Below are 27,767 nucleotides of genomic sequence, written 5' to 3'. Positions count from 1 at the left end.
TTTTTATAATCATGTATAGTTTTTTTTATTTTAAATGAATCGTATAAAATGTAGAATTCATACTTGTAGGGGGAAAAGAGACAACAGAAACCATATTACTTACTATGTATACTTATTCTACCGATAATTTTTTGACTTTTTTAATCTATTATTTATTTTATGGATTGCATTATTGAATGATTCTTAAGCGTAGGGAAATCTAATTAAATTAATTAACATGGCTTTATGCATTGTTTTTGAGTTAATTTTTATCTATTTGGTTCACCGTTTTCACACACGAGTACCAATTATATATTCATATTTTTTGGCTAGAAGTGTACCCTCAATACAAGTTCTTTTGAGCGTTCTTTTGAGAACTTTGGACATCCGGAAATTGGTTGTTTCAAACATTATTATTTTTTTATGTATAACTGTAGATAGCTGTTCCTGTAATTTCGGGTTTGCTTTTATCCGAACAATATTGACTGCTGCTCTATTTTTTACACGTTAGCAAACATACGTTTCAATGGTTTGGTATTTTTACGGCTACTTTACACTTAAATGTAATGAGGAAGGCACTTGACATTAAAAGTAAACCTCAACCCAAACCACGTCTAAATAAAACTTATTGATAAATATTTTAATGACATTAAACCGAAGATTGAATGCAACTATGCAGATGCACACTGCATATATTCACTTTGTTCCTAACTTTTTATATAAGAATTACTATCCCCAATATACAGGTTTTCCAAATGCGCAGGGCCTAAAACTAACTTTACCACCTTTCTGCCGTCAACTGCATAGTTTCCGATTTAACAATGAAAATGTATTATACTTTGGCGCAAATTTTATTATGCTGGCCGATAAGGAGTGGTGTTTTTATTCAGGACGTTGAGGCACCGTAGCATTCAAATACCGCATCCCTACAATTTGATTTACATATGCTTGTGAACTTTTCGTTCCGTGCATTCTCAAAATTATTCTCCGGAGACTACTTTTTTGTCCAAATTTTATGTATTCTCATATTTTCTGCTATTAATGTCTGATCGAAATACGGAAGACTCTCACACTAGTGAAATATAAACTTGTATTTGTATATGGTTGCCGGCTCCTCTCGGCTGTCGGAAGACAACCTATTATTTTCCGTTTTTAGTACCATCGACATTTTGAAAATAATGTTTTTTTTTTGGAAACAACATTTATTTATTAGATACACGCGGGTGCCAATATTTCTTTTATGTTGAAAACAACAGTGTGCTTGCTGGGTAGGATCCTTTTCAATCCTTTCCACAGTCTGGATTTGGCTGGGATTGTAAAACACTTGTTGCGGTTTTGAAAGAACTGGCCTTGTTGCTTAGCTCGAAATTTTGCAACCTAGGGCAACTTGCGAATGCCGACGCCGATGGCTAAGACGCGTCAACACCATTTTTTAAGCTTGCTCGATCTAACTCCTCCCCTGTTTTCTGAGTACTGGATGTTGATGGTGCCATATCTAAAGCTGTGGTGTACACAAACGGGTCACAGTCCAGTGTGCTGTGTCATCCATAATAAAACTGCGAGCCAACAGCTACTCCGGTGGAGAGAGTCCGTGGTGCAGTGCCATCATAAGAAAGCTGTGGCTGCAAAAAAGGTGGCTTTACACGCCGCAGTTTTGATGCGCCCCCAGCCGATATAGGCCCATGGGCCTGTGGAGTTACAGTCATGGCCCCCGCCGAGATTATCGGTCCGGCTTGCGGGGGATGTTCTGGCGTGCTCCCGGACAGCAAGTTTAATGGGGTAGGCGTGTTATTCGCCCGCTGAATTACACCCATGTTCTCAGCACTTATGACGTACCCGCCTCTGATTGTTGGAGCAGTTGTGTACTGGGTGATAGGTATCATAGTGCCTTAGAGGGAGAATGAAATTGGGATAACTAAAACATGGGTCGGTCGGGTTACATACCTAAGGAACTACTACTGGGCGTAGAATCTCCAATCACAATAGCCGACGTCACCATCCCAGACATCGGACCGCCTAAGCCCGCCATACTTGTAGTCACAAAAGGTCCGGGTGTTATGCCAATAAGGTCGGGTGATTGACGAGACCCAACCATGTGCGGTTTTCCTATTTGCCCGGCGGCAGATCCTGGACTACACGCTGAGACCAGCTGGTTACAGGGGAGATCGGCGTACAGACTGCTTGTTGGTGCGTAAGTCAAGTAATTCTGTACGGCAGAAGGTATAACAGCTTAAATATATTTAGTGGTCCGAGGAACTTACCTCTTTGGACAAGCTGGGTAAAGGAAGTGTAGTTTTAAGGTCGATTTCAGCGTCTATTTCGGAAATGGTGTCATTAAAGCCGCTTGGAATAGTTGTTTCCTCAACTGCCCGTCTCGTTGTTTTTGCCAAGGAGCTGGAGAGCGTTTCTGTTATCAGACGGTGTTTTTGAAGCGCTATCCTAGTCCCGAAGATGGCAATGGAAATTAGCACTCCGAGTGAAACCAGGACAAGAAGATAAAAATAGAGACGTTCTTGGTCCTCTATTGGAAGAAAGATTGTGATTATTTTACTAATTTTTCATTTTAGTTCTACGACTGCATTTAGGTAAATCGATTTCTTACCTTCTAGACTTAAATCGGCACTGTGCGTCATGACAGGATTGACGCCACTCCTATCGCCTTCGACTACCAGAGAACTGTTTGTCATGCTCTGATTGTTCGCAGAATTAACGCTGAATTCGAACCCTAGTGATCTGGTACCGTTTCGGCGTACTGTCGTTGTTGTATTGCTGTACAGTTTGGGTATTGCCTCGGACTCCTTATAGATAAGCTCATCGTCGTAGAGGTCATTCAGATCACCTCCAAAATCTTCAGGTTCGTCAGCCTCCACTTCCAACGCCTTGTTTTCTTTAAGGACTTGCTTGGGCACTACAGATTAATGTGGAATTGGTCGATGTCTTAAAACCCATGTGCATTAATATATCCATTTTCGCTTGCAACTTACCGCACGTATAAACAACTTTCAAGTACATTCGGGAATTCGGTTGGCAAGGGCTGCCAAAAGTATTTGCGTCGGCTGCAAGGTTGCATCGACGTCTACCATGGCAAATTTGCATTACAGTCTCCGTGGCATATGAAGCGAGACAAGCTATAAAAAGAAAACAAGAGAGAACGATGTAGGCGAGTTCCCCTACTACCAGATACCCCTTACTCAGCTAGTGGGACGGTGATCGAGAAAGTTCAATATGTCATAGCGATAGAAATAAACAAAAAAAAAAAAATAACATAAAAAAAAGAATGAATATATATAGACAGAACTTGAAAAAAAAAAAAACAAATAATAAAATTAAAAAGTGTCAGCACTTTTGGAAAATTGTTTGGCATATTGCTAGTAAAGCATTTGTCTATGTTAATCACTCTCTTCTAGTAAGGAATCTTGATTTATTAGGATTCCCTGTTGATCATCCAAATTGGATTTTAAATTATCTGAATGGCGACCCGTTGCGTCGGGTCCTCTTCAAAACTTCTCTATCTCGTATACTCCGAGTCACATCCGGTGTCCCACAAGGGAGCCACCTTGGACTGCTCCTTTTTACCTTATTACTTAACGACCTTACCTTAGTAATAAAACATTGGCGTGTAGTTACATATGTACGCATACGATGTTAAAATATGCTTCCAGCATAAGGACATTTCTTGCCATTTGGACTTACAATCCGATCTAGATATCTTTCAGATGCCGTGACAACGCACTAAACTTAAATGGCTCCAAGTGTAAAGATATGACCTTTTGTCGTGTCAACCCAAAAGACAATGGACAAAATAACACGGGTTGGTGATCTTGGTGTATTTTTGGACCCTAAACTAAAATTTTCACACGATATTTCGACTATTTTCAATAGGGCCAGGGTGCGCTGGGTTCTATACAAAGTTGGTTAAAGGATCCTTGCATATGCAAAACCCAATTCATTTCATGGATCACCTATTTGGAGTCCACAATAAAAAATTTTTTTTAAAGCGTGGCAGTTTTGGGCGGATTGATCGCGTTAGAGTGGGCGTTGTTAATCTATAGGTGAAAAAATATCACATTTTTCAAAAGTGTGGGCGTGGCAGTTTAAAGTAAAATGGGTGTGTCAACATGGGTCACCAAACTTGCACTGCGTCTTTGTCTTTATATGTTATGTATACTTGTATTTGTTACATACTTTTCAACGAATCTACGAGTAGAGGCGTTAAAGCAGGAGTTACGAGAAATGGAAGCGACAAGACAATTAATAAAAAACGATATATTAAGGAACTTTATGAAATGTAGTTTTTCTGTTTAGAGAGAACCCAATTAGGGCGCAAGCCAAGAGTATTTCTTTAAAACGACAAAATGGCATAAGCAGACGTCTAGATCCTAGAATCATGGTCCCATTGTTGAAAACTGTCTAAATAGGATTGCAAGTCCGATTGGCCAGAAATGTCCTGCCAGTCAGACAAATACCGGAAGTGAATCAGTCAAATCAGTAAGTTCAAAGATTAATCTTTTGGAAAGGAAATGATACTTACTTTCTTCTCGAACTCCTTGCGGTTGGGGACACTGAATGCTCTCGTACTCGGTTCTTCCAAAGCTGGCACTATATACGGCTATACGGGAGTACGGATTGCACTCTAGTTGTGCTACATCATTGTGACAAGCAACCTTACTCCGGAACTCATCTAAAATATGTTAAAAAAGAAAAAAAGTGTTATTTAATAAATGAATTAATAAAAGAACAAGAGAGAATGTAATAGCCGAGTTCCCCGTGTATTAGATACCCGTTATTTATATGGAAGTGTAACCGAGAAAATCAGTAGAAATTGGCTGAAAAAATAATAATATGTAAAAAAAATTAAAAAATATCGAAACATGTTTCGAAAGTGTGGGCTAGGATGTTTTGGGAGTTATAGTGGGCGTGCGACATGGTTTAACAAACCTGCGTCTATGTATCTAGAATCTTTATGCTTAATATCAACCTTCTAGCTTTTATATTTCCTGAGATCTCGACGTTCATACGGACGGACAGAAGGACACGGCTATCGATTTGGCTATTGATCCTGATTAAGAATATATATACTTTATACAGTCGGAAACGCCTTCTTCTGCCTATAACGTACTTTTTAACGAATCAAGTATAATCCTTTATCACATGTTAAAATTGAAAAATATATGGTAAATGAGTGTGCATCAGAAAGTAACAAAAAATATATTCAAATCACGGAAAGACCTATAAACCGTTATAACTGACAAATAGAATTTATAAAATATACCATAAACCTAAACAGCGGAATTTTATTGTGTAAATTAGAATTTCCTAATAAAAACTGTAATATGAACTGCTCACTATGTCTTTTATGAACCCCGTGGATATGGTGGATGAGGACGCCGCCGACCTGCAGTTTCCCAAAGAGTTCGAAAGCGCTGCTGATATCGGAGGTGCACATGCTTCTCGATCACCGCAAGCGACAAAACGAATCCGCCGACGAGGAGCAAGAGTTCTCCGAGGTCTTCATGAAGACATACGCCTACACGGATAGTTTTCGGAAGTTCAAAAACAAGGAGACCATTATGTCTGCGCGAAGCTTTCTGATGCAGAAAAAGCTGCACAAATTCGAACTGGCCGCACTGGGTAATTTGTGTCCGGAGGCGCCCGAGGAGGCCAAGGCGCTGATTCCTTCACTAGAGGGTCGCTTCGAGGATGAGGAGCTGCGTCAAATACTTGACGATATCGGCACTAAACGCAGCTTACAATACTACAATACTACTACTACTACTACGTATAAATATAGCTTAGGTATGAAGTCATGGTCCACATAAACAATAAAGTCAAGAACAGCAAGAATTTTAATTTAAGGCAGAATACGCACTATAACAAAAACCAACCGAGTCTAAATACAATGTAATTAATACTTGGATAAAAAATATATAATAAACCGAGTAGACATATCAAAATATTTCCTTAAAACTAAACTGACTATAAAATACACTCAAATGGCACTACCAAAAGCAAAAGACTTATTTATCTGAGCCACAATAGCGTAATTTACAAATATAACGCCAATTACTTTTTCATTCTTCAAAATGTATACCATGAAACTATTATCCCTAACAGTATCGTAACAATTCTAAAAAGTATAATTAAACTAAATGGTATGAACTCACTGAATTTAATTAATTATTATTATTATTATTTTACCCTGGTATCGAGAAAATTACACGACTTTTAAAAGGAACTCACTATAATAAATAAGTTCAAAATAGCATTAATGATTGCGAATTCGTCAATCTTGCAAAAACAGAACATAGACCAACAAAACTAATTTTTGAAATACAACAACTTTACGTTATTGATTTTTATGCTATTGACAATGAAAAATGTCTATCCTGTATTGACGTGTACTAAAACTTTGCATCACTTATAAAAAAAAATAGTAGAGATTGGCTAAAAGCCAAAAGAGCCCTAACTAGAATATTTAATGACATAGAAAACCACAGAAAATGAGAGCAGACAAGGACTCATCGTTTAAGATCATTTTATTAAACATCTTCACAAGTTTGGCTGAATAATGAAGGTGTGTGATTAATATCACCACCAGCAAAACAAGAATCGCCTTCACAAAACAATAAATGAAATAAGAGAGAATAATATAGTCGAGTTCCCCGACTATCAGATACCCGTTACTCAGCTTGTTGAAATGCGAACGCGCATTTTTGCTGATTCGTGGGCGTTAGAGTGGAGTAGATTTACAAAAAATATCCAAAACTGTTTCAGAAAAGTGGGCATTTTTTCATACAACCCACGCAAAAAAGTTGCCTTTGCAAGATTGCACGAGATGTGGTTGTATTTGCTAGCCCTTTTGATTATGGTACACTCTTTTAGCAGGTATTTAGGTTTCAGTCAGAAGTTAACATCGAATCTAAGGAGACATTTGCGAGCACATATGGTTATATATTCCCGATCTTTACTAAAATCGGAGTATATATAGTAAGTCCGTGACTCAGGCGTAAATCTTCTGCATGACACATTTCTAAAGACTTCATTCTACTGGAGGTACCGTGAAACCGCCCACAATCCGTAAAAACTGACACGCCCACAGTATTGGAGAATGTTTTGATTTTTCTTTGTTATAATTAGGCATGCTCCGTAATCGTAGTTTTTTCGAATTCGATTTGGGTGAAATCCAAAAAAATTGCTGTTTGCATTCAACAGTAAACAGCTGTGTAAGCTTTTTCGCAGACAATGGAGCTGCAACCTTGTTCACAGTTTCAAGTTCGATGTTCGCGATTACTTTTTCACATTTTGACAATTTAAGTAATTAAAATTAATAACATTATTTACGAACAACACTTTTGGCCATCAATTTTTTTTCCTTATTAAATCAGATCTGATTTGATATAAAATAAGGTATATTTACTTTTTATTTCGGACAGAAAAAAGATCACGTTTTACAAATCGAAAAAAGTTTACGAATTCGAAAACCGGAGCATCGTTTAGCGGAGCATGCCCGATTGTTTATCTTGTCAGTTTCAACCAATAGTCCAAAAAATATTGAAGTTTCTCATTTACACTTCCAACTAGCCGCTTTAAATTGTTTTAAATTTTACTCAAAGCTAGACAATGCGGATATAAGTGGCTACTATATACACTACATACAACTTAAAGCCAAAGATTATAGAGACAGCAAAAATCAACAATTGCCAGGCGTAGACAGTCTTCGCCTTCGCTGCCGTGCATGCAGAAGTCATCTTTACATTTTTATGATTTCATCCTTATGAAGGGCGTAACCACATGTCGCACCTATTACATGCCTGCTTAATTCGTGATTGACTATTCGTGCAAGCGACCAACATAGAAGAACTTAAAAATGGGTCGAGCGTATATCGTTGAGATATTGATAAAATATAAAAAATAGATAAAATATCGTTTGTGTATTATATAAGACAAACTTACATGGGCGACATTTGTAAGCGACTTCGACAATTTTTTTGCGCTTGGGACAAGGATCGCTGCTTTTTGCATTGGAGCTGGCTGTGCTGCTGTGATAGCTGCTGGTTCCAGACGAGTCGCCCACACCGCTGGAGCCCTGGCCGTAGAATTCTGGGGATCCATGGAACTTGCAGTGCTTCTTCTTTTGGCAGGCCTCGACGACAGTTTGCAGTAAGGAGTACTGAGAGTGGGAAGAACAAACACAAGGATTAGTCTCCTGACTTATTTTCAATAGCTAAAATGCATGCAGCGAAAATAAGAAGTTAGCGAAGACTTCTTAGGATTGCTCTTCCTTTAACTTGTAATTATAACTGTTACTCGTTGATTAAAACCAATTCAGAAAGCAATAGTCGATTTCCTCAACTATCTGATACACCTTACTTAGCCGACAGGATTGTTAGAATAACATTTCAAAAATTGTTTAGCATATCGATAGAAATTGGGATGAAAACCGAAAAAGTGACAGCTTTTCGCGTCTCGTGGGTTTTAAGCCAAATAAACATTTCTCAAAAGTGTGTTTGGTATGTCGATAGAAAATGGTAAGACATTAAGAGAAAATGTAAGCAAATTTTAAAACAGTTCCCTTGAAAAATTTGACAGTTTGCGGGCGTTGGAGTAGCCGTGCCCAAAATAATATTTGCATATTGATAAAATTTTACAAGAAAAATATTAAAATTAATATGCAAAAATGCTAAATTCATTTTTTTGGAAGTTCGTGAACGTGTCGACGAAGAGAAGTATTAAAGATTACTCTTTTTTCTTTTTTTTTAACGAAACAATTTATTTTTCTCCATATTAAGGAAGCTTGGTAGAAGCATTGAAAAAAGACTTCCCAGAGTGTTCTATTTTAATACCTTCAGATGTACTCTTTTAGATTTGTAACTTTCTACGGTTCTTCAGTATGGTCAGATACAGTCAAATTTCACATAAACCTGCTACAAATCAGGCAAAACAAAATATTAAAACTATATTAATCTCCCCTGGCATCACTCAACAGCTGATTTACATAACTGAGCCAATATCGAAATGGTTCATAATAGATTAATAAGATTGTCACAACATTTCTCAATTAAGTGTCCAGAATCTGTGCACCAGCGTATAAATGATCTGGCCTAGCCACCTTTATTATAATTTTTAAATAGTAGCCTACTTTTAAGTGCTTACGTGGTTTTTTTCATTTATATAAAATTTTGCCCCAATCATTATAGTATTTTCATTATAATTTTATCCAATATTAGTATTTAAGTAGATAAGGTTTAATTTTTGGCCTGTATTCTTATTATTGTTAAAATCACAAAAATTTGTATGTCATTAAGCGTGAAATAAATGAAATGAAATGAAATACGTACTCTTTTGAATATGTTAAGAAATATAAGAACTGATAGTTTGCCGATTGGTCATATTTTTACAATCGTGCACATTCGGGTAAAAGCCGAACCCTGTGTTGTCTACACACAATCTCTGTAGATATACTAGCATCTTCTTCAATCGCTTTTTATTTAAACATAGTGAATATGAACATACATATATTTTTAGAATACCACCCAAACAATCAATACCACCCAATCAACCCACTGGACAACAGGCGACTGAGAAGAACACATCCACTCGACCTCACCACTGGCTGAGCAATAAAGATACCCACTCACCGATGGCTGCACAAGACACTCAAGAGAATTAACCCCCAAAAAATAGCAATGTATCCTTTAATTTAACGTCCCCACACAACACTTAATTATTGTCAGCCTAGGACACATTTTAAATAAAAGCTTTCTCTGTTATAGAAAAAAAAGAGAAAATGCTATAGTCGAGATCCCCGACTATCCGATACCCGTTACTCAGTACTCAGCTAGTGTGAATGCAAGCGCAAAATGTCATCTTTTTTCTGGGATATCGATAGATATTAGGGAATAAAATTAGAAAAACTTTAGAAATTGTTCCAAAGTGTCGGCATGACCGTTTCGGCGGCTTTAGAGCGTTAGAGTGGTCGTGGCAAAAAGTTTTTAGGGAAGTTAACAAGACTAATTAATAAGTAATACAATAACATCCCAACATTTTTCAAAAATGTGGCAGTGGCAGTGTTTGGCGGTTTTAGGGCGTGGCAAAAAGTTGTAAGGCAATTGTATAAAAATTTATAAGACTAATATTATTATGAAAAAATATCCAACAATTTTTAAAAAATGGCAGTTTTGGGCGGTTTAAGGAGTTAGATTGGGCGTGGCAACATGTGTCAACAAACTTGCGCTGCGTCTATGTCTCTAGAATCTGTATGCTCAATCTCAACCTTCTAGGTTTTATAGTTCCAATGATCTCGGCGTTCATACGGACATGGTTGACAGTCGGGCAGGCGGACATGATTAGATGGACTCGGCTATTAATCCTGATCAAGAATATATATACTTTATATAGACGGAAACACTTCCTTCTGCCTGCTACGTACTTTTCAACCAATCAATTCAAAAAGGGAGTATACTATCCTTAGTCTATGAGTAACGGGTAAAATCAGCTAGGAAAACCCAAAGCGACTGGAAGAACAGGTTGAACATATATATCAATGGTAAAACGTCACTACACTATTTCTATTACTATTTATTATATTGCAGTATTTCTCCCTGAGGAACAAAATTATTCCTAGGGTTAAACTACAGGAAACGCTTACACCTCAATCATCCCAGGCGCTGTACCTGAGATTGGCCATAGACAAGCGGCTTACGTGGAGACAGCACACTTATAAAAGTGCAGAAACTTGCCCCGTGAAGCTTAGAAAGCTAAACTGGATGCTAAATCCTCCGAGCAAGCTAAGCTTTTGCAACAAAGTGGTGCTCTACGGAGCGACATTGTTCCCTTTAATAACATATTGCGTCCAAATATGGTGTACGGCTTCCGACTCAAACATGTTCGTATATAGTCTCGATCTGAAAGACACTTACTGGCAAATACCACTAGACCCAGACTCTCAAGATAAGACCACATCGCTTAGCAAACAATGACACGTCATAACAGCACGTTCGTTCCTTAAAGAGTCGAGTCACCCGTGAAGGTTCTGAGATTAGCTTAAGGGCATATTAGATCAGAGCTTAATATAGAAAAAAGGGAATTTTTTAAGTACTTGTTAGGTGAAATTCTTGAACATATTTTCGGGGAGGGTGTAATAAAAAACGACACACTTCCTAATTCGTTAAAGCCATCGAAGATTCTTAAGAATAGTAACGGGATGTTTTTCTTGGTTCTGCTCGTTACGAGTTGCAACGGCTAGCTCAGAGATGGTTTGGTTTGTTCGTCTTATGATTTATGAATCTATGATTTTTGTGAGAGAGGTCAGGGTTTCAAGTGTAAGTCAGTTTGAGTATTTAAATACTTGATCTGGATTCCTACGGTCTGCATGTTCTCTCGAACGTACCCCTTGCTTTCTAAGTGTTTGCGCGGTTCACTTACTGGCCACTTATTCACTGACTGACTGACTGAGCCCGCGTCCTGACCGCGCAACTCGCGCCCGTCCCTATATAGGCCGCGGGTATCCCGTTATTTCACCTCTTGTGCATGACCGGCTGCGGTACAAGTTCCAAACAATATCACGTTAGTTCACGGTGCCGTGAAAATCCGCACCGTTAACGTTCGACCTCCGTGCCCTTGTCCGTCTTGAGTCCAAGGTCCAGCGCGGTACCGTTAGTTCACAGTCTCTCCTCTTTGACTGGGTCTGCTCTCGCATTCCAGCCGTCGTCGCTAGGCCGCTCCACTGCACCTGGATTTGTGGGGAGTTTTAAGACTCCTCGCAACGCCTACACTAACGTTTACAGACCGCCTTATGAGTCTGTTCTTCCAATCGCTTTGGGTGTTCCTAGATGATTCGAATTTTACCCGTTACTCATAGACTAAAAAGGTTACTAGATTGGTTGAAAGGTACGTAACAGGCAGAAGGAAGTGATTCCGACCATATAAAGTATATATTTTCTTGATCTGGATTAATAGCCGAGTCGATCTAGCCATGTCCGACTGTCCGAATGAACGTCGAGATCTGAGTAACGTAACGGGTATCTGATAGTCGTCGGGGTACTCGACTATAGCAATCTCTCTTGTTTCAAATCTTATTTTAAACATGCAAAATGTGTAACTTCAACTTTAATCGGTATCTAGTTGACTTGGATAGAAAAATATCAAAATATCAATATAAAATACCTGTAATGCATTTGGCCACATGCAGTTCTCGGAAGCGTTGTCAGTAGTGTAATCAGTACTTTGAATATCATCAACTGAAGGGGACATGCTTGAAATTGATTCGGAACTGCTGCTGTTGGATTCAGGAACAGGTTGTACTGAGACTGCAAGGGAGTGGCCAGCATTCACGTATTTGCTAGACGGTGTTTTAAGTGCGGGTGAGCCAAAGATCGATCCGCGAAGAAGGTGCTTTGTTCTACCCCGGATTTCCGATCTTATTTCCCCAGACCCAGGACATAATTCTTCAATACTGTAGCCGTCTGTAAAGCGTGTGCGTACGAGGGAGAGCTACTATCAAATTTAATTTTATATTTATAAATGGGATTGGATGCTTACCTTTCGCAACAAACTTATTGTACTGGGCAAACTCGATTGAAATACTAGTACCACGGGGACATGCTATAACCACTTGATCCGAGTCACATGCCGCTTTTTGATATGTGCGCAAAGTGGCCGACAATAAAGCTATCTCGAAAGAAAATTTAATAAAAATAGAGATAGAAATAGCTATAGTAATAATATGTTATTTTATAAGAGAATATATGGTAAGTACTGTTTCATAATTTGCTCGCACTTTTATATCCGTTACTAGCAGAGTAAAAAAAATTAGGGAACCCTTCCACTGTGAAGCCTACAAACCGAAAAAAGCTGTCCAAAAGTTTTTAAAAGCTTTCGACATACCCAAATAGATAACAGATTCGTTGAAAATTATGTAATAGGTAGAATGAAGAGTTTCCAACCGTATAAAGTATATCTATTCTTTATCAGGATCAATAGCCGAGTTGAACTGGTCATGTCCGTTCGTATGAACGTCGAGATCTCAGGAACTATAACTATAGTGATGGTGCTACGCCCACTCACCCTCGCCTACAAACCGACCAAACTGCCACGCCTACACGTTTGAAAAATTTCTTGATGTTTTTCGATTTTGGTATTGTTCTTATAAAATTCTATTGATTTTCCAAAAAACTATTTGCCTCGCCCACAAACCGCCAATATTTCTCATTATATTTTTCCATATCTATCGATATCCCTGAAAAATTGTGAAATTTCGCGTTGGGGTCACGGGTATCGGATAGTCGGGGAACTCGATTGTATCATTCTCATTTGTTTTATTCTTCAATTTCTCGTTCGCCTTCCGCTAGTTGGGTAACGGATAACTGATTGTGGGGAACTATAGCATCTCTTATTAAGTTATTTATTCGATCAGCATGTGGTTTTTGCAGTGTGCAATGTTAAACACACTACATTTTCAATACAACTACATGCCAATGTATGCCAATGTACTTTGTCTAAAAGAGAATTAGATTCTGTTAACGATTTACGATTTTTGTTCTATTTTCAAAAAAAAAACAAAATATGAGTTATTATTTATTCAAAAGGTAGACTTAATGCATAGGGTGATACAAGAAAACTTGGAACATAATATAATAATATTGCAAATAGAGGCCGAACATCACCAATAACACCCTTTGACAAAAAGGAACTTGCCAAAATTGTAAAGGCGTCAAGGGCGGTGATCGTCGAATTGGCAAAACTGTCAAGCCAGAATGGACGCGACCGCAGTTAAAACATATGGATATAATTTCAATAAAGTATGTTTTGTTATTATTTATGTATCAATAACTTATCCAACTCCCGTTTGCAATGGGCTCGGGAAAGGATGTCTTGGACTCAAAGGCAATGGGACACTATCATATTTTGCGATAAAGCTAAATTTGTTGTTAGTGTAGGTGATACGAGAAAAAGCATCATGCGTACAAAGACAGAAACTATAATAAAGACTTCCTTAAAAGGACAGTAGTTTCTTGCCAGCACTAAGGTATAGGGATGTATATCTGACAATGGATTGCGAAAGCATCATATTATTGAAGGGACGGTTATGCTGAAGAATGTATTAATACTTTGGAAGAAAGTTTTCTGCCTTCAATACCAAAACTGATAGATTGTGGTGAGTTCACTTTTCAGCAGGATAGAGCGTCATCGCACACAGCAGCCTAAACAACCAAAAATTGCCTGCAATATAAGCAAATTGAGGTTATAGATTGGCCATTAAGTAGTCCAGATCTAGATCCATAAAAAATATTTGGTGGCTAATGAAAGAAAGCTTCGAAATGATCCACAAAGCAACATTGCCAAAATTTGTTAAAATCAATGCAACATCTTATGATTTCTTAACAGCAAAATCGAATTGCGTAGATACTTAATCCTAAAGATTGTTATATCTTTGCCTATTATAGATAGACTGATATTGTTGTAAAGAGCGTTCAAACAAAATCAAACATCAAGTTGTTGCTTATCGCCTACAGAATAAAGGCTTGCAGACCGACAACTGTTAAGCAGGCGATTCCGTTATTTTGTATGCACCTTGCCTCTTTTCTTCGCGTTTGATTGCGCATACCTTCGGACAAACATACAGACGCGCGGTTAGTTGGCGCATTTATCGCTTACATACATATACAGACTACTGAAGAAGTTTGCGTCCGAATAATTTGAATTTGAATTTTTGAGACGTAGTTCTACAATAATAACACGTCTATTGCTGCCTTTTCTTGGGTTTCTGATTAGATAGCGTTTCTTAAACTGTGGATAAAATTGGTTTAGTCACTTTGATTGATTTATGTATATGTAAGCTTGCATCTGATTGATCACATTAAAACTGCATATGACGGCATTAAGATTCGCTAAAAGCTTTCGATTTTCATGAAATCAGCAGCAACGCCGAGATGAATTTGATGAATACATCTTGAGTTTCGTTAGCGTGTTCATATTCAACAAAGTAGAGATGAACAAGCTACCAGCCCTATCTGGCGTCACAATTACTCTGCAGCTTACATCACGGCTAATCGTTCCCGTGTTCCAGAGCTAAAGTTGACTTCGTTCTCCGGAGGATACACAGAGTATCGCGGATTTCATGTCGATGTTTTATACAACTATAGACATGGACCCTAAGTTATCCTAAGTTATTGAAGAGCAGCAATACTTGAGATACTGTCTGCAAGGACCAGCTCTAGATTCCATTAAGTCGTTAGATATATCGTCGGCCAACTATCCAATGGCTTCTGATTTACTTAATAAACGGTATTCTAATAAACGTTTGTGTTCCAGTCTCACATCAAGAAAGTAGATTCGTCTTTGGCGCATAAACTTTGGGAGTTTTCGGACAAGGTCAACTCACACATGCGCGGTATGCAATCCTTAAGAACGGCTCAGGAATTTGCAGATTGCCTTACATGCTGCTGCAAAGATTTGCTACTTTGCTACATTTTGAGGCCTTCCCTTCGGAGCAATTGAATCGCATTCGACTAATACTCTTAACATTAAAAATAGTGTCAGTCAAACAAATACATATTCTGCCGTTAATCCTAAAATTGAAACTCCAAGCTCCCAGTCTAATAGTTCTCTAATGGTTCAGGGTCTCACTTCCGTTGTTGTTCTGCTAGCCACAGCTGTAGTACTTGTAAGGAGCCTCTCGGGGTTATTCATGTCCTGCAGGGCATTGCTTTATTCCGGCTCCCAGCTGCATCTGGTGACTTCTAAAGAATTTACAGTCGATATCTGCTTACAATCTCAGACATCAAGCTATTCAACGTTGCTCACCGCACTATAACAGACCATCAACACTGGAATATTCCAGCCAACATTCGGTTAGCAGATCCTGCCTTCAACAAGCCTCAGCGTATAGACATGCTGATTGGAACAGCATGGTCTAAGATTTGTTATGCGTCGGACAAATCAAGCTCGTCCCTGGACTTCCACTTCGTCAAAAAACTCGCCTTGGTTTTGTGGCTTCTGGGAAAGGACAACGACATTTTAATACCTCTACATTGACTGCCAATTGTGTCTTGGATAATAAAAGTGATGATAGTCTGGCTGAGGTTGTTCGCCGCTTCTGGGAGAGAGAGCTGCAATGAGGCTGTTTGCGCTACAGCCAAGGAAGAGCTTGATTGTGAGAGGCATTTTGTTGACACATACGCCCGATTACCTACAAGTGAATTCTCTGTGCATTTGCCATTTAAAGCCAAATCCGCAAATTTAGTCGAGTCCTACGCGAAAGCCCACCGTAGATTTTTAAATCTTGAGCGCAAACTAGAGCGGCTTCCTCGCCTCAGAAAACCATATTCGGCCTTTCTTCATGAATATCTAAGACTTTGTGATAAAGTCTCTGGACAACTCTGCGGACATTTATTCGTGCATGTATTTTCTGCCGCATCATTGTGTGTTGAGGAGGATAGTACAACGAATAAATTTCGCGTGGTGTTTGACGGATCGGCTATCACTTCGTCTTGCCAATCTCTTAATGAGGCGCTACTAGCTTACAACCTAAGCGGGTTAACATTTTAATGAGATTTCGATCGATTCGAGACATATGCAAAATGTATCGGTGTGTCCGTATGATGGCTCCAGATAATTATTACTAAAACATCTTGTGGAGAGACTCTCATAAGGAGGAGTTAAGTGTGTTTAAGTTGGACACTTATGGAACCAAGCCAGCTTCCTTCTTGTCAGTGCGGATAATGCATCAGCTTGTCCGAACTGGATCTACTGAAGGCTCTACTTATCCCATTGGATCGGATGCTTTGCTAGAGGATTTCTACGTAGATGACTTAACATAACCAAGACCCTTGGTCTTGCTAGGGATAATTTATTATTTTCATCTATAAGACATTCTTGGTCTCATTGGACATGCAATTGCTAAATGAAAGATTTTCTTGCAGAAATTGTGGAAGGCTAAACTGAACTGGGACGAAAATCTTTCTTTCGAGTTGCAATCGACCTGGATGAACATCAGCAGCAATTTTGTGAATGTTAGCTGTTTAACCATTCTTAGATTAGTACTAGACCCAAATAGTACCGTAGAAGTTCATGAAGTCTGTGATGCCAGCATGGAAGCGTACTGAGCTTACGTGTCTTTGTTACTAAGTCCGAGGAGGAGAATAACGCACATAAACCGCCCAAACAGGTTACGCCCACACTCCTGAACAATTTTTAAATTTTTTCTTTTTTTTTCCCAATACCTATCAATATTTCAGAAAAATGCTGAAACTTCGCGTTCGCATTTCCACAAGCTGAGTAACGGGTATCGGATAGTCGGGAAACCCGACTATAGTTTAGACACTACCAGTATCTATTTCTATCATAGCCAACATTTACCACACCGAGAACGATCTAACAAGGCGAACTGATTTTCAGCTAGTTTGTGTCGATGTGGCAATAAGCGGTGGCATTCGAAAATAATAGAAAATGCTATAGTCGAGTTCCCCTACTATCAGATACTTGTTCCTCAGCTAGTGTGAATGCGAAGCGAAATTTCATCATTTTTGGGGGACTGGGCGTTTCAAAAAGTTTTTAGGCATGTATATAGAAATTTAAAAAACTAATAAAAGTATGAAAAAATATCGAAACCTTTTTCAATAATATGGGCGTTGCAGTTTTGGCCGATTCGTGAGCGTGGCAAAAAGTTTTTTGGCAATTTGATAGAAATTTACAAGACTAACAAAAAAATATCAAAACATTTTAAAAGTGTGGGCGTGCCAGATTTTGACTGCGTGAATGTTACTGGTAGCTGCATATTTAATCGTAACATTCTAGCTTTTGTAGTTCCTGAGATCGAGACGTTCATGCGAACAGACCGATAGGTCCTGATCGATTCGGATATTGATCCTGCCATGAATATATGTACTTTATATGCTCGGAAACGCTTCCTTCTACCTGTTACATAATGTTGACCAAATCTAATACCACAACTGATGCTCTATCCGATATCCGTTGTTTAACTTGTGGTTGTGTGAGGGAGCACTTTGAAAACTCCTTTTATGGTATACTTTAAAAGGAGTATGTTAAAAACATAGACATATACAAATTTAATAACTGTTTTAGTGCGTGGCAATATTTAAAAGAAACTTGCACAAACAAGGCGAAAGTAGAATCGGAATGCTTAACATTAATCTTATAGCACCTATGTCCTTTTCGGAATCTACTTTTTATTCCACTTATTTTTGTAAAATGGAAAAATGTGTTGATAGGGAAAAAAGAAAATCACGTTAGTTTTTCATGTTATCCTATTTTTATTTACATTCTTGAGCAAATTCACAACTTTTACGCTGTTCATAAGAATAGCTATATACGTAAAGTCCCTAAATTATCACTATTTTCTAAAAAGTGTGTTTGGTTAAGTTAATTCGTATATTTAAAAGGGCAATAAATAAAAAACAATAAAAAATTTAAATTTTAGTGGGTAGAGGACAGCACTGCTCCCAGGATTAAATATGAATGGAAGCCCAAAAACCGTGGTACCATTCGTAAAACCACATTTTACAGATTTTTGAGCGTGGCAGTTTTGGTCGTTTTGTGGGCGGTAGAGTCGTCGTGGCAACATGGGTTAACAAACTTGTGATGAGTCTCTAGAATCTGTATGCCTAATCCGAATTCTCTAGGGTCGATATCTCCTGATAACTCGACGTTCATGCGGACGGACATGTCTAGATCGATCCGGCTATTGATCCTGATCAAGAATATATATACTTTATATAGTCGGAAACGCTTCCTTCTGACTGTTACATACTTTTCAATGAATCTAAATTTAATAAGATAATAACTAAAACCGTTGCATTTCGGCAAATGAATTTTCGTTAACAGCATACTAAGTAAATGATTGTGGTTAAAATTATATATATACGCCTTTAAATCGATTAAGTTGCTTAACCTTGCTTACCGAGAGGATCGATGCGAAAAATGATTTCCCCATCTGCCGTGGCGGTGCTAATGATACACATGAACGACAGAAGCAACGCCCTGGCCTTCCAGTAATCCATACTCTGGCAGAGGCGAAACACTTATAATCAGTAAATCGACTTGCGGTGAAGCAGAAAAAGCCTTTGGCGGCCTCGTTTGTCACTCGCATTAGAATCCAAGCTCTTCCTGTTGACTTTCTAAAATTGCCACTCATGGGTTTGTTAAATCAGCCCATGTGAAGCTGCAGGAAAGTAAAAGTCGGTAACGTTTCGCCAATCACTTCATGTTAATATTGAGCCCAAATAATTAATTTGGGCTTTAACTTTAAAGATGAATATAAAGCTCTGATTCATTTTTTATTGGGACTCAAATGCAAATTATTTTTATTGGTGATGAGGCTAAGGGAGATTCCATCGTTTTCCACCGATTGCCTTATAATCCGCGCTCTACTGCTACCTATAAGTGAACATAAATTTGATTCACGGACGGCTCAACCTATAAGCCCATTAAGAAAATATATAGAAAGTGCCACTATAAGACCAATTTCGATTTTGTGAACCTTGTCAAACTAAACAATAAGATATGTAGATTTCTGACTCAGCTAGCATTTCCGAAGGGTGAAATGAAAGGGAATTAAATTGCTAAATATTATTTTAGGCTAAGCTGAAATCAATATCCAAATATTCAACGAAAATTAACCATCAGGGGGACTTCCCAATTGCAAAATATTGATTAGCTTTTTAACGATACTCGTAATTTTTGCTCTTGATCTCAGTTTTCATTGGGCAAATGATAATTATCTCTTGTAATGACAGCAGTCGAATTTATTCAAATGTAAACAACTAATATTTGTTCTTCTTTATTTGACCAGTAACATGAAGACTTTTTGATCACAGGTTGATTTATATTCTTCATACTTAAGTGAACAGTGCTCAGAATAACTGTTCGAGAATTCACAGCCTCTTAAAAAATGTCGTTTTGAGAAAAACCGACTTAAGCTTCATATCGTTTGAACTAATCGGAATTTACAAAAAAAAAAAAAAATATATGGTTTCACTTATAATAAATCAATGTAAATAAATATATTTCCATTCTAACCATCTATACTTTCCCCCTGAACACTCCTCTTAAGGAACAGCGTGTGGTCGTTGGTGGTGGCTACGGAACGAGGAGAGCTTAATTTTTGGCTGCCGGCTATTAGGCACCATATTTTTAAGTTTTGTGCTTTATTCTCGATGGAATAAGAGGATGAGACGTATGCCGCACTCATTGCTAACTCCGTTCTATATTAGTATTATTATATTTTACTTATTTACTGTTTCGGAAACACATACACACTTAAAGGTTCACTCGTGCTCGTTATGAAAAAACACGTGCAAATATTCATTCGTTTGCTTCTGTTCGTATCAAGTTCAGCGCCTGCCAGGCGGTACCCAACGGCCAGATTTCAGGTCTAGTATCTTAAACAACACGCGTCCGAGACGATGGGAGATTTACGGTGAACTGCTGTATTTTCTGCTAGGAGTTGGAATCAGGACGTTGCCATTGGTGCCGAGCGTCATCGCGCAGCTTCAACGTCGAGTTGTCGACAAGGAAATTCTCTCAGTACGAACAAAGGTCCAGCATATCTACTCTTTCTGAGGATGACAGCGCATGACTCCCGCAAGAGAGCCCGAGCTCCTCCTCTCACCATTCGAAACTGTGAATGTGGGTCAGTGTGACTGCCGCACTGGGATCCCGTTTCTTATATTTTATTCTTTTGCTCCTATTCTATTCAATGAGATTGAGATGCAGGCCAAAGAGAGTTAGTATGTGCGAAGAGCAGAACTTGTTCAATGCTATAAGTATACATATGTATAAGCGTGTCCAAATACAGATTGAGATGTATATCTCACTGTTGGCCTCTTATCAGATTCTATTTATTACTCAGACACTATTAGAAAAAAATTAAACATAAACAAAAAAGCTCAACATTTCGATAGCATTTTTACTTAATATGAAAAAAATGCGTATTATTCTACTTGTTACTTGCAGAGATGTTGCTTGTTAATATGAACTAAAATTTGTTAAAAACTGTTTTCAATAATATTTTTTAAATAGATAGAAAGTTAAGTATTTGTTCGTTAATAAAAACATTTTTTTAAAGCTGTACTTACTTTTTATTAAATTGTAATTGTACATTTATTATAAATGCAATTAATTTTCATTATTTGATTTCAAACACGAAACAAACCAAAAAATTGTATACGCTGTAGCTCATATTAAATCAGTCATTTGATTATTTAAAATTGAACGAAAAAGAATAATGAATAATACCCAAATACGCAATAATCTGGAGTATGGAAGTATTAAGTATCAAACATCTGGCCAAATTCTTTTTGGAACTTTCTCACGCAGGTATTTTCGTAAATATAACGGAATCTTTATTCATCTTTCTATTTCTACCCAATATACGTAATATACTTTGCCCACATTAGATATATTCAGGTGATGATTCTAATAGTTATTGAGGTAAGGAAACGTATTTTAGTTTAAAATATCGTTTTTACCTAAAAGCAGCCGTTAAGATGCCATTTTTCTATTTATTATTTATTTGACTAATTTATATAAGGTCAGTTTTAATTTTAATCTCAAAAATTTCTTTTTAACTGTTTGACAGTATGTGCGCGTGACATAAATATTTTTTTTGGATATAGAAAAACCTTGCATAAGAAATAATAAATTCGAAATGAGAAATTTATTGACTTTACTTTTTGTAGAATATATGTGCAGCCTTAGTTTCAAAATTCTAGCTTTTATAGTTTCTGATTCGACATTCAAACGAACGGACATGCGGACTTGGCCATACGAATCTAGTATACACTTTTTCACTAAAATTGACATTTATAATCCCAACATTCTAACTCTTATAATTCACAAGATCTCTATAAATATAAAAATCTCTCCAAATGCACAATGACAACTACCAAGAGAAGTAAAGACATGTTTATTCAAACCCTTGCTAGTATTCTTTACAACGATCTTAAAATTTGTATAACAAATAAAAATATGATATCAATTGGAAAGGATACTGATGTACAATGTATATTAAATACTCAGAAATAAAGGTAATTTGCTTGAATCACCTGACTTTTAAGTCTCACCATTACCTGTAACTTTCACTTTAAAAACGTGCAAACAAAAACTTTTTTCAAAAGTGTGGTCGTTTAAGTGCACGTGGGAACGCTCTAAAACACGTCTACTTCTCTAAAGTCTACATGCTTTTATACTGCGCTAGATCTCGAAGTATATCTTTGAAAATCTATAGAAAATAACAAGCCTAAAAAAAAATTTAAAAAATCAAAACATTGTTAAAAGGTGTGGGCGTGACAGTTTTGGGCGGTTCGTGGGCATTCGAGTGGGCGTGGCACGTCAGTAAACAATCTGCATGCCTAATCTCAACTTTCTAGCTTTTGTAGCTCCTGAGATTTCGACGCTCTTACGGATGAACAAACAAACATGGCTACATCGACTTGGCATATGCTCCTGTTCAATATTATATGTAGTTAAATGGTCGCTCCCTTCTACCTCTTACAGTGCCTTCAACGGTTTTACTCTACGAGTACACGGTATAATTACGCGTAACAAGTACGTTCGAACTTGGAAAAATTGCAGATAATAAAATCTGCATTACTTATATTTATCTTGTAGATTTTTTATATATTGACTTTCACAACTATCCAGAACTATCTTAACCGATATAACGTCTATGCACTTGTTGTACTTTTAGGTCCGTTATAATAAAGGTTTCTTAGGATTAACATTGCGCATTTAACTTTTGTTCAACTCGCCCTGTATAACAGCAACATAAAAGACAGTTATATGCAACCGAAGATTAGTAAAGATACGAAGATATGTAAATCGGCAATTCCGAACACCCATCGGTCGAAAAATTATAGCATTAGCAAATATCCGAACCGCAATCGCGTGTGCACAAGATATGGTTTTGAACATAGCTAAACTTTTAGGAATGATACCGAAAAATGTACATGTGCGGGGTGCGCTTAATGCAACTCCGATAATAATGGTTAAGATAAAAATGGTTAAGGGGTCTTACCCAATTTTTCTCCACAGAATACAGAGTTTAGGGACATAGTCCATATTAGAGCCCATCCAATAAGCACCACACGATGACGAAGGGGTTGTGGGTATGAGGTGTATCTCTTCCATGCCAGGCGCGACTCCATTACAAAGACGCAGCCTTCTGTCGCAGGTGGTTCTTCAGATGACAGCAAGTTTAGTGGCCTTCGACCACTTATTCTTCAATGGAGAGTGAAAGTCCTACGTTAATGTACGAGTTGGTCTGATATTGGACGCCACTTTTTTAAGTTTTTCTTATTTTCTCCTTGCTTGGGAGACAATTTTTAATATCTGAATTCATTTCAAAATATTAACATTAACAATTTATCCATACTAGATAAGGTGGATTAAGTTAATGAGGAACTTTTTGTCAGTCTAAATCGAATATAAGATTCAATTTGATACAAGATATTCGATCTCTGTCGAATTTTATGCCCTTAATTTGTTTTCAGGTTCAGACACATTTCTATCATACGAAAGTTCATAGATGAAATCTGTTGGGGAATAAAAATACATTAAAATATGATTTTAAACTAGAAAAGTAACGCATAAAACTACACTGCTTGCATAGTAACTCGACTATAGCGTGTAGTGTGTGTGTCGCGTTCTCAATATGCAGAGCGTTCAAAGGGATTAACTCTATATTGTAGATACATTACACCATCTGCTGTGATAAAGATATTGAAAACCAAAATGTTACAATGTATATATAATGCATATAAACATTGAATGTAAAAACGTCCGATGGCGTTGTTCATTTGATGCTTAAAATTGTTGAGAGAATTTTAAAACTGATATTGTTTTTAGTTCGATTGTTTACTTGGCGCAAAAGAGTATTTTAGGGTCTTGTGGTATACAACTCACTAGAAAAAAATTCAAAAGAGAAAGATCTGGTTTTACCAAAAGTAAACACTCTAGTCAAGTTGCTTGACTATCAGACTATTGGTAGGATTTTTAAACAAGAGAGAATGCTAGAGAAGAGTTCCCCGAATATCAGATACACGTTACTCCGCTAGTGTGAATGCGAAAGCGAAATTTTATCATTTGTCTGGGACATCGATAGATATTGGGAAATAAAATAAAAACAAAAACACTAAAAATTGTTCTATAATCTGGGCGTGGCAAGATGGTTCAAAAAACTTGCGCTGCGTTTCTGCCCTAGAATCTGAATGCCTTCTAGCTTTTATAGTTCCTGAGATCGACGTTCATACGGACAGACGGACATGGCTAGATCGACTCGGCTATTGATCCTGATCAAGAATATATAAACTTTATATGCTCGGAAACGCTTTCTTCTCCTTCTTCTACTCTACGAGTGTAACAAGTGCACTATGAAATTCTTATATGTTCAGCAGCTATTATTAGCTCAGCGTTTCGACTCTTTGGCCACGAGCACAATAGAGTCTGAAAGCAGAACTTACTGTGCGAGAATGGTACCACAAATTATTCATTATTATAATTTCTGTATTTACTTTCTGAATTTATAGAAAATATATAAATAGATACAAAAATCGGAATTATATTTTGTTAAAAATAATGTAATTAATTTAAATAAATCTATTTATAGGAAATTTAACTTAAAACAAAATTTATCATAGATTGCATAACCCCTAAACATTTATCTATTGATTTTTTTATATTTTAACTTACCAAATTCACACTAAATACATTTCATATATCAAAAGAAATTGGCAAAACAAATAAAAAAAATTTTAAAATATTAAAACAATTTTTTAATGTGCAGTTTTGTGCGGTTTGTGGCCGTGGCCAAAACAGTTTTGGTAAGCCGATCAAAATAAGGTAGAAAAATAATAAGTAATTGAAACATTGTCCAAAAGTGTGGGCGTGGTAAACAAACTTGCGGTGCTTTTAAAGTTCCTAAGATCTTGACGTTCATACGGACAGATATGTCAAAAAAACTTTTCTATTGAACGTGGATCAAGACTATATACACTGCTGTTATAAGGTTAGACGCACGTTTAGTTGCATTAACCTTTTCTTCGTATTTATTTATTAAATGACTATAGAATGATACTTTAAATATAATTTTCAAATGATTATACATATCTAACAAAATTTAGCTTTTCATACAAAAAAAAGGCGAATTTTTCTTTGTCATTAGAATAGACGCACTTTGTCTTTTCAATTTTTATAACAAAAGTATTTGGATCTCAACTTAAATTATGAGATGGAATTACTATTTGATTTTATTTGAAATGTAAAGAAAATAATTTAAGTAATGAGTACTGCCTCCTTTGCTAGTAATAACTTCATAAATCCGGTCCTTTATAGCCTGGTACGAGACATCTATGTAGCTCAAGGAAATCTCGCTCAAAGCAGTAGGATTAGCTCTCTTATCTTCGTATTGCTTTCCTCCTTCGCATACCTTCAGTGTTAGCCAGCCCGAAAAACTTTTTTTATTATATTAAGAACTGGAGAATATGATGGCCAGGTCATTATATTAACGTTTTGACTCGAAATGAAAGAGTTTACTACTGCAAAATTATGAGCATTGCCTTGTTGAAAAATCCAAGTAATTGGTTGCTAAAAACACTATTTGTTTAAACTTTACAAAAGTTTACACGTGTGCACAAAAAACGAAGAAATTTAAGCTGCGAGCAACCGAAAACAACCGATTGCCATGGAAAATTATAAAATCTTCGAATGTACAGTTATGATAATTTTTTTTTCGAACAAGATACGAACTTTGATACTTTGATTTTGGACAATTAAAACAATCATGATAATAAATAATCGAGTTTGTTAAAAAAAAACGATGCTGCGTCTAACCTAAGACCAGCAGTGTACAGTGTCGGAAACGTTTCCCTCTATCTCTTACATACTTTTAAAAATTAGGAAGAAAAATAATAAATAATTGAAACATTGTTCAAAACGTATCAAAACTTTTTAAACAAGTGTGGGCGTTACAGTTTTTGGCAGCTTGGGCGTTGTTGGAATAAACAAACCTAAATCTCAACTTTCTAACTTTTATAGAGATCAGAGCGGTCACGCGGCCAGGCAAACGGCCAGACGGACGGACATGCCCAGATCGGATATCTGATATACATTGATATTAATATATTATTGGATCAGACACGCTGCCTTGGGTTATGCCAAATACCAATATAATCACAAACTTTAATGTATTTCTTTCTTCCGAATCAAAAACGAATCAGAACCATTTTGTATGATCAAAAACCGCTCGCTTAATTTAATCTTCTTTAAACTAATCTGAGTATCGGACACGGACCGTCACCGCTTTGTGTTGCGTTATAGGGGGCGTGGTAGTTTGTGGAATTTTTTAATCGAAGAGTAAAAGGGTATGCTAGATTCCTGGAAAAGTATGTAACAGGCAGAAGGTAGCGTATCCGACTATGTAAAGTATTTATATTGTTGATAAGGATCAATTGCCGAGTTGATTTTTGTCACATTTTTATTAGTCTTGTGAATTTCTATCGATTTGCCAAAAAACTTTTTGCCACGCCCACTCTAACGCCCTTAAGCCGCCAAACAATCGCGCCTACATTCTTGGCCAATTTTTAAATTTGTTCTCATTTTTTCTCCAATATCTATCGAGATCGCAGAAAAATGTTTATTTATTGTTTATTACAAAACCGTTCCTTACACTACATGGTCCATTATATAAAATATTAAAAACAAAAAAAAAAAATGTTTGAGGGCGTGATTGCTATTGGGCGTTAGAGTGGGTGTAAGAAAGTTAGTTGTAGAACTGGTATATGGAGTCTGCATGCTTAATCTTAACATTCTGCTATTATGGTTTCTATGATCTCGAAGTTCATACGGATGGAAAGACGGACATGGCCAGATCGACTCGACTAGGGATCAAAAATATATATACTTTATATAGGGTTGCAAACGCTTTCGTCTTAGAGACATTTTAAAAACAATTTGTGCCACTAAAAAATCTAGCTTACACTTTAACTCTTTGAGTAACGTGCTTAAAACTATTAATTTAGACAGGCTCACAAAATATACTGCATGTTTTATCTCTACTCCATAACTCGACATCATGAGAGACGGAGGCTAGCGTATTTAGCAAATATTGGTTTTATTCTGCCAAGTTGGTTAAAACGGATATGGAAACATATAGTTTTCTGTAAAAACAATATTGTTATATGTTTTAAAAACTTATAAAAACCTTTAATGAGAAGATTATCCAATCGTTCACAGGCGGGCTCGGCTATCCTTTATAAAGCTGATATTATATTGTTAAGTATTATAGATTTATAACACATTCTCCATTTTATAGAATTTGAATTTTGGTTAGATTCTTTACCATATATTATTTGCTTTGGACTTTTTGTAGTAGAGATTTTTTTCTTAGGAATGGTTTCTTATTTCATCATTTTTAAACAAATCACTTTAGATCATTTGGTTTACTTTTATTTAAAAACTTTTTGCCTCATTTGTTCTCTTTTTATTTTATGTTACGCTTGATAATATGTTTCATATAGTTGTTTCAATGATAGCTGTAATTATTTGCCGCCACTTTCCAATTAATTATTTTTTGATTACACATATTGACATTTTCAATAATTCTTCAGTATCCCACAGATGATGTCAAGATAGCCGTGATTCAACTTTAGAATGGTTCACATCGATCGGAGAGCACCTTTATTCTTCTTTACAACTGCGGGAATGTTTGACATTCAAGCCACGTTCACAAAACTCGTGCGGTTTACAGAGCCTGACTCCGGTTGCTGGGCAGT

At 36.9% G+C, this 27,767-nt stretch overlaps 1 protein-coding gene and 1 pseudogene across 3 annotated transcripts; one reads left to right on the top strand and one right to left on the bottom strand.

Moving 5' to 3' along the window:
- On the bottom strand, window positions 1–27,767 carry LOC6614376. 3 transcript variants are annotated; one of them, XM_032722471.1, is made up of 11 exons: window positions 27,197–27,767; window positions 23,015–23,531; window positions 12,520–12,648; window positions 12,145–12,443; window positions 7,933–8,149; window positions 4,511–4,660; window positions 2,964–3,107; window positions 2,582–2,887; window positions 2,241–2,500; window positions 1,924–2,185; window positions 1–1,867 (listed from the first exon to the last, which is right to left on the bottom strand). In XM_032722471.1, the coding sequence occupies exons 2-11, from the start codon at window positions 23,142–23,144 to the stop codon at window positions 1,521–1,523; spliced, it is 2,244 nt and encodes a 747-aa protein (XP_032578362.1). In that variant the 5' UTR covers window positions 23,145–23,531; window positions 27,197–27,767; the 3' UTR covers window positions 1–1,520. The 3 variants fall into 3 exon arrangements, with proteins under 3 accessions (XP_032578362.1, XP_032578363.1, XP_032578364.1); XM_032722472.1 differs by lacking the exon at window positions 27,197–27,767 and having other exon boundaries at window positions 23,015–23,537; XM_032722473.1 differs by lacking the exons at window positions 23,015–23,531; window positions 27,197–27,767 and adding an exon at window positions 18,899–19,420.
- LOC6613780 lies at window positions 5,295–5,838 on the top strand (annotated as a pseudogene).

This window comes from Drosophila sechellia, chromosome 3R (genome assembly GCF_004382195.2).
Source record: "Drosophila sechellia strain sech25 chromosome 3R, ASM438219v1, whole genome shotgun sequence".
Classification (NCBI taxonomy): Eukaryota; Metazoa; Arthropoda; class Insecta; order Diptera; family Drosophilidae; genus Drosophila; species Drosophila sechellia.
The sequence above is the reverse complement of the archived record's forward strand: the minus strand, read 5'-3'. Positions and strand labels throughout refer to the sequence as shown.

What these genes read in the sequence shown, in the direction of transcription:
- LOC6614376 (XM_032722471.1), bottom strand. Translation starts at nt 23,144, where the DNA reads ATGGAGTCGCGCCTGGCATGGAAGAGATACACCTCATACCCACAACCC. An exon ending in GCAAGGAGTTCGAGAAGAAA is followed by an intron (nt 3,108 to 4,510) that starts GTAAGTATCATT and finishes TTCTTTTTATAG; the next exon opens with CTTGTCTCGCTTCATATGCC. An exon ending in TACCCAGCTTGTCCAAAGAG is followed by an intron (nt 2,186 to 2,240) that starts GTAAGTTCCTCG and finishes TCTGCCGTACAG; the next exon opens with AATTACTTGACTTACGCACC.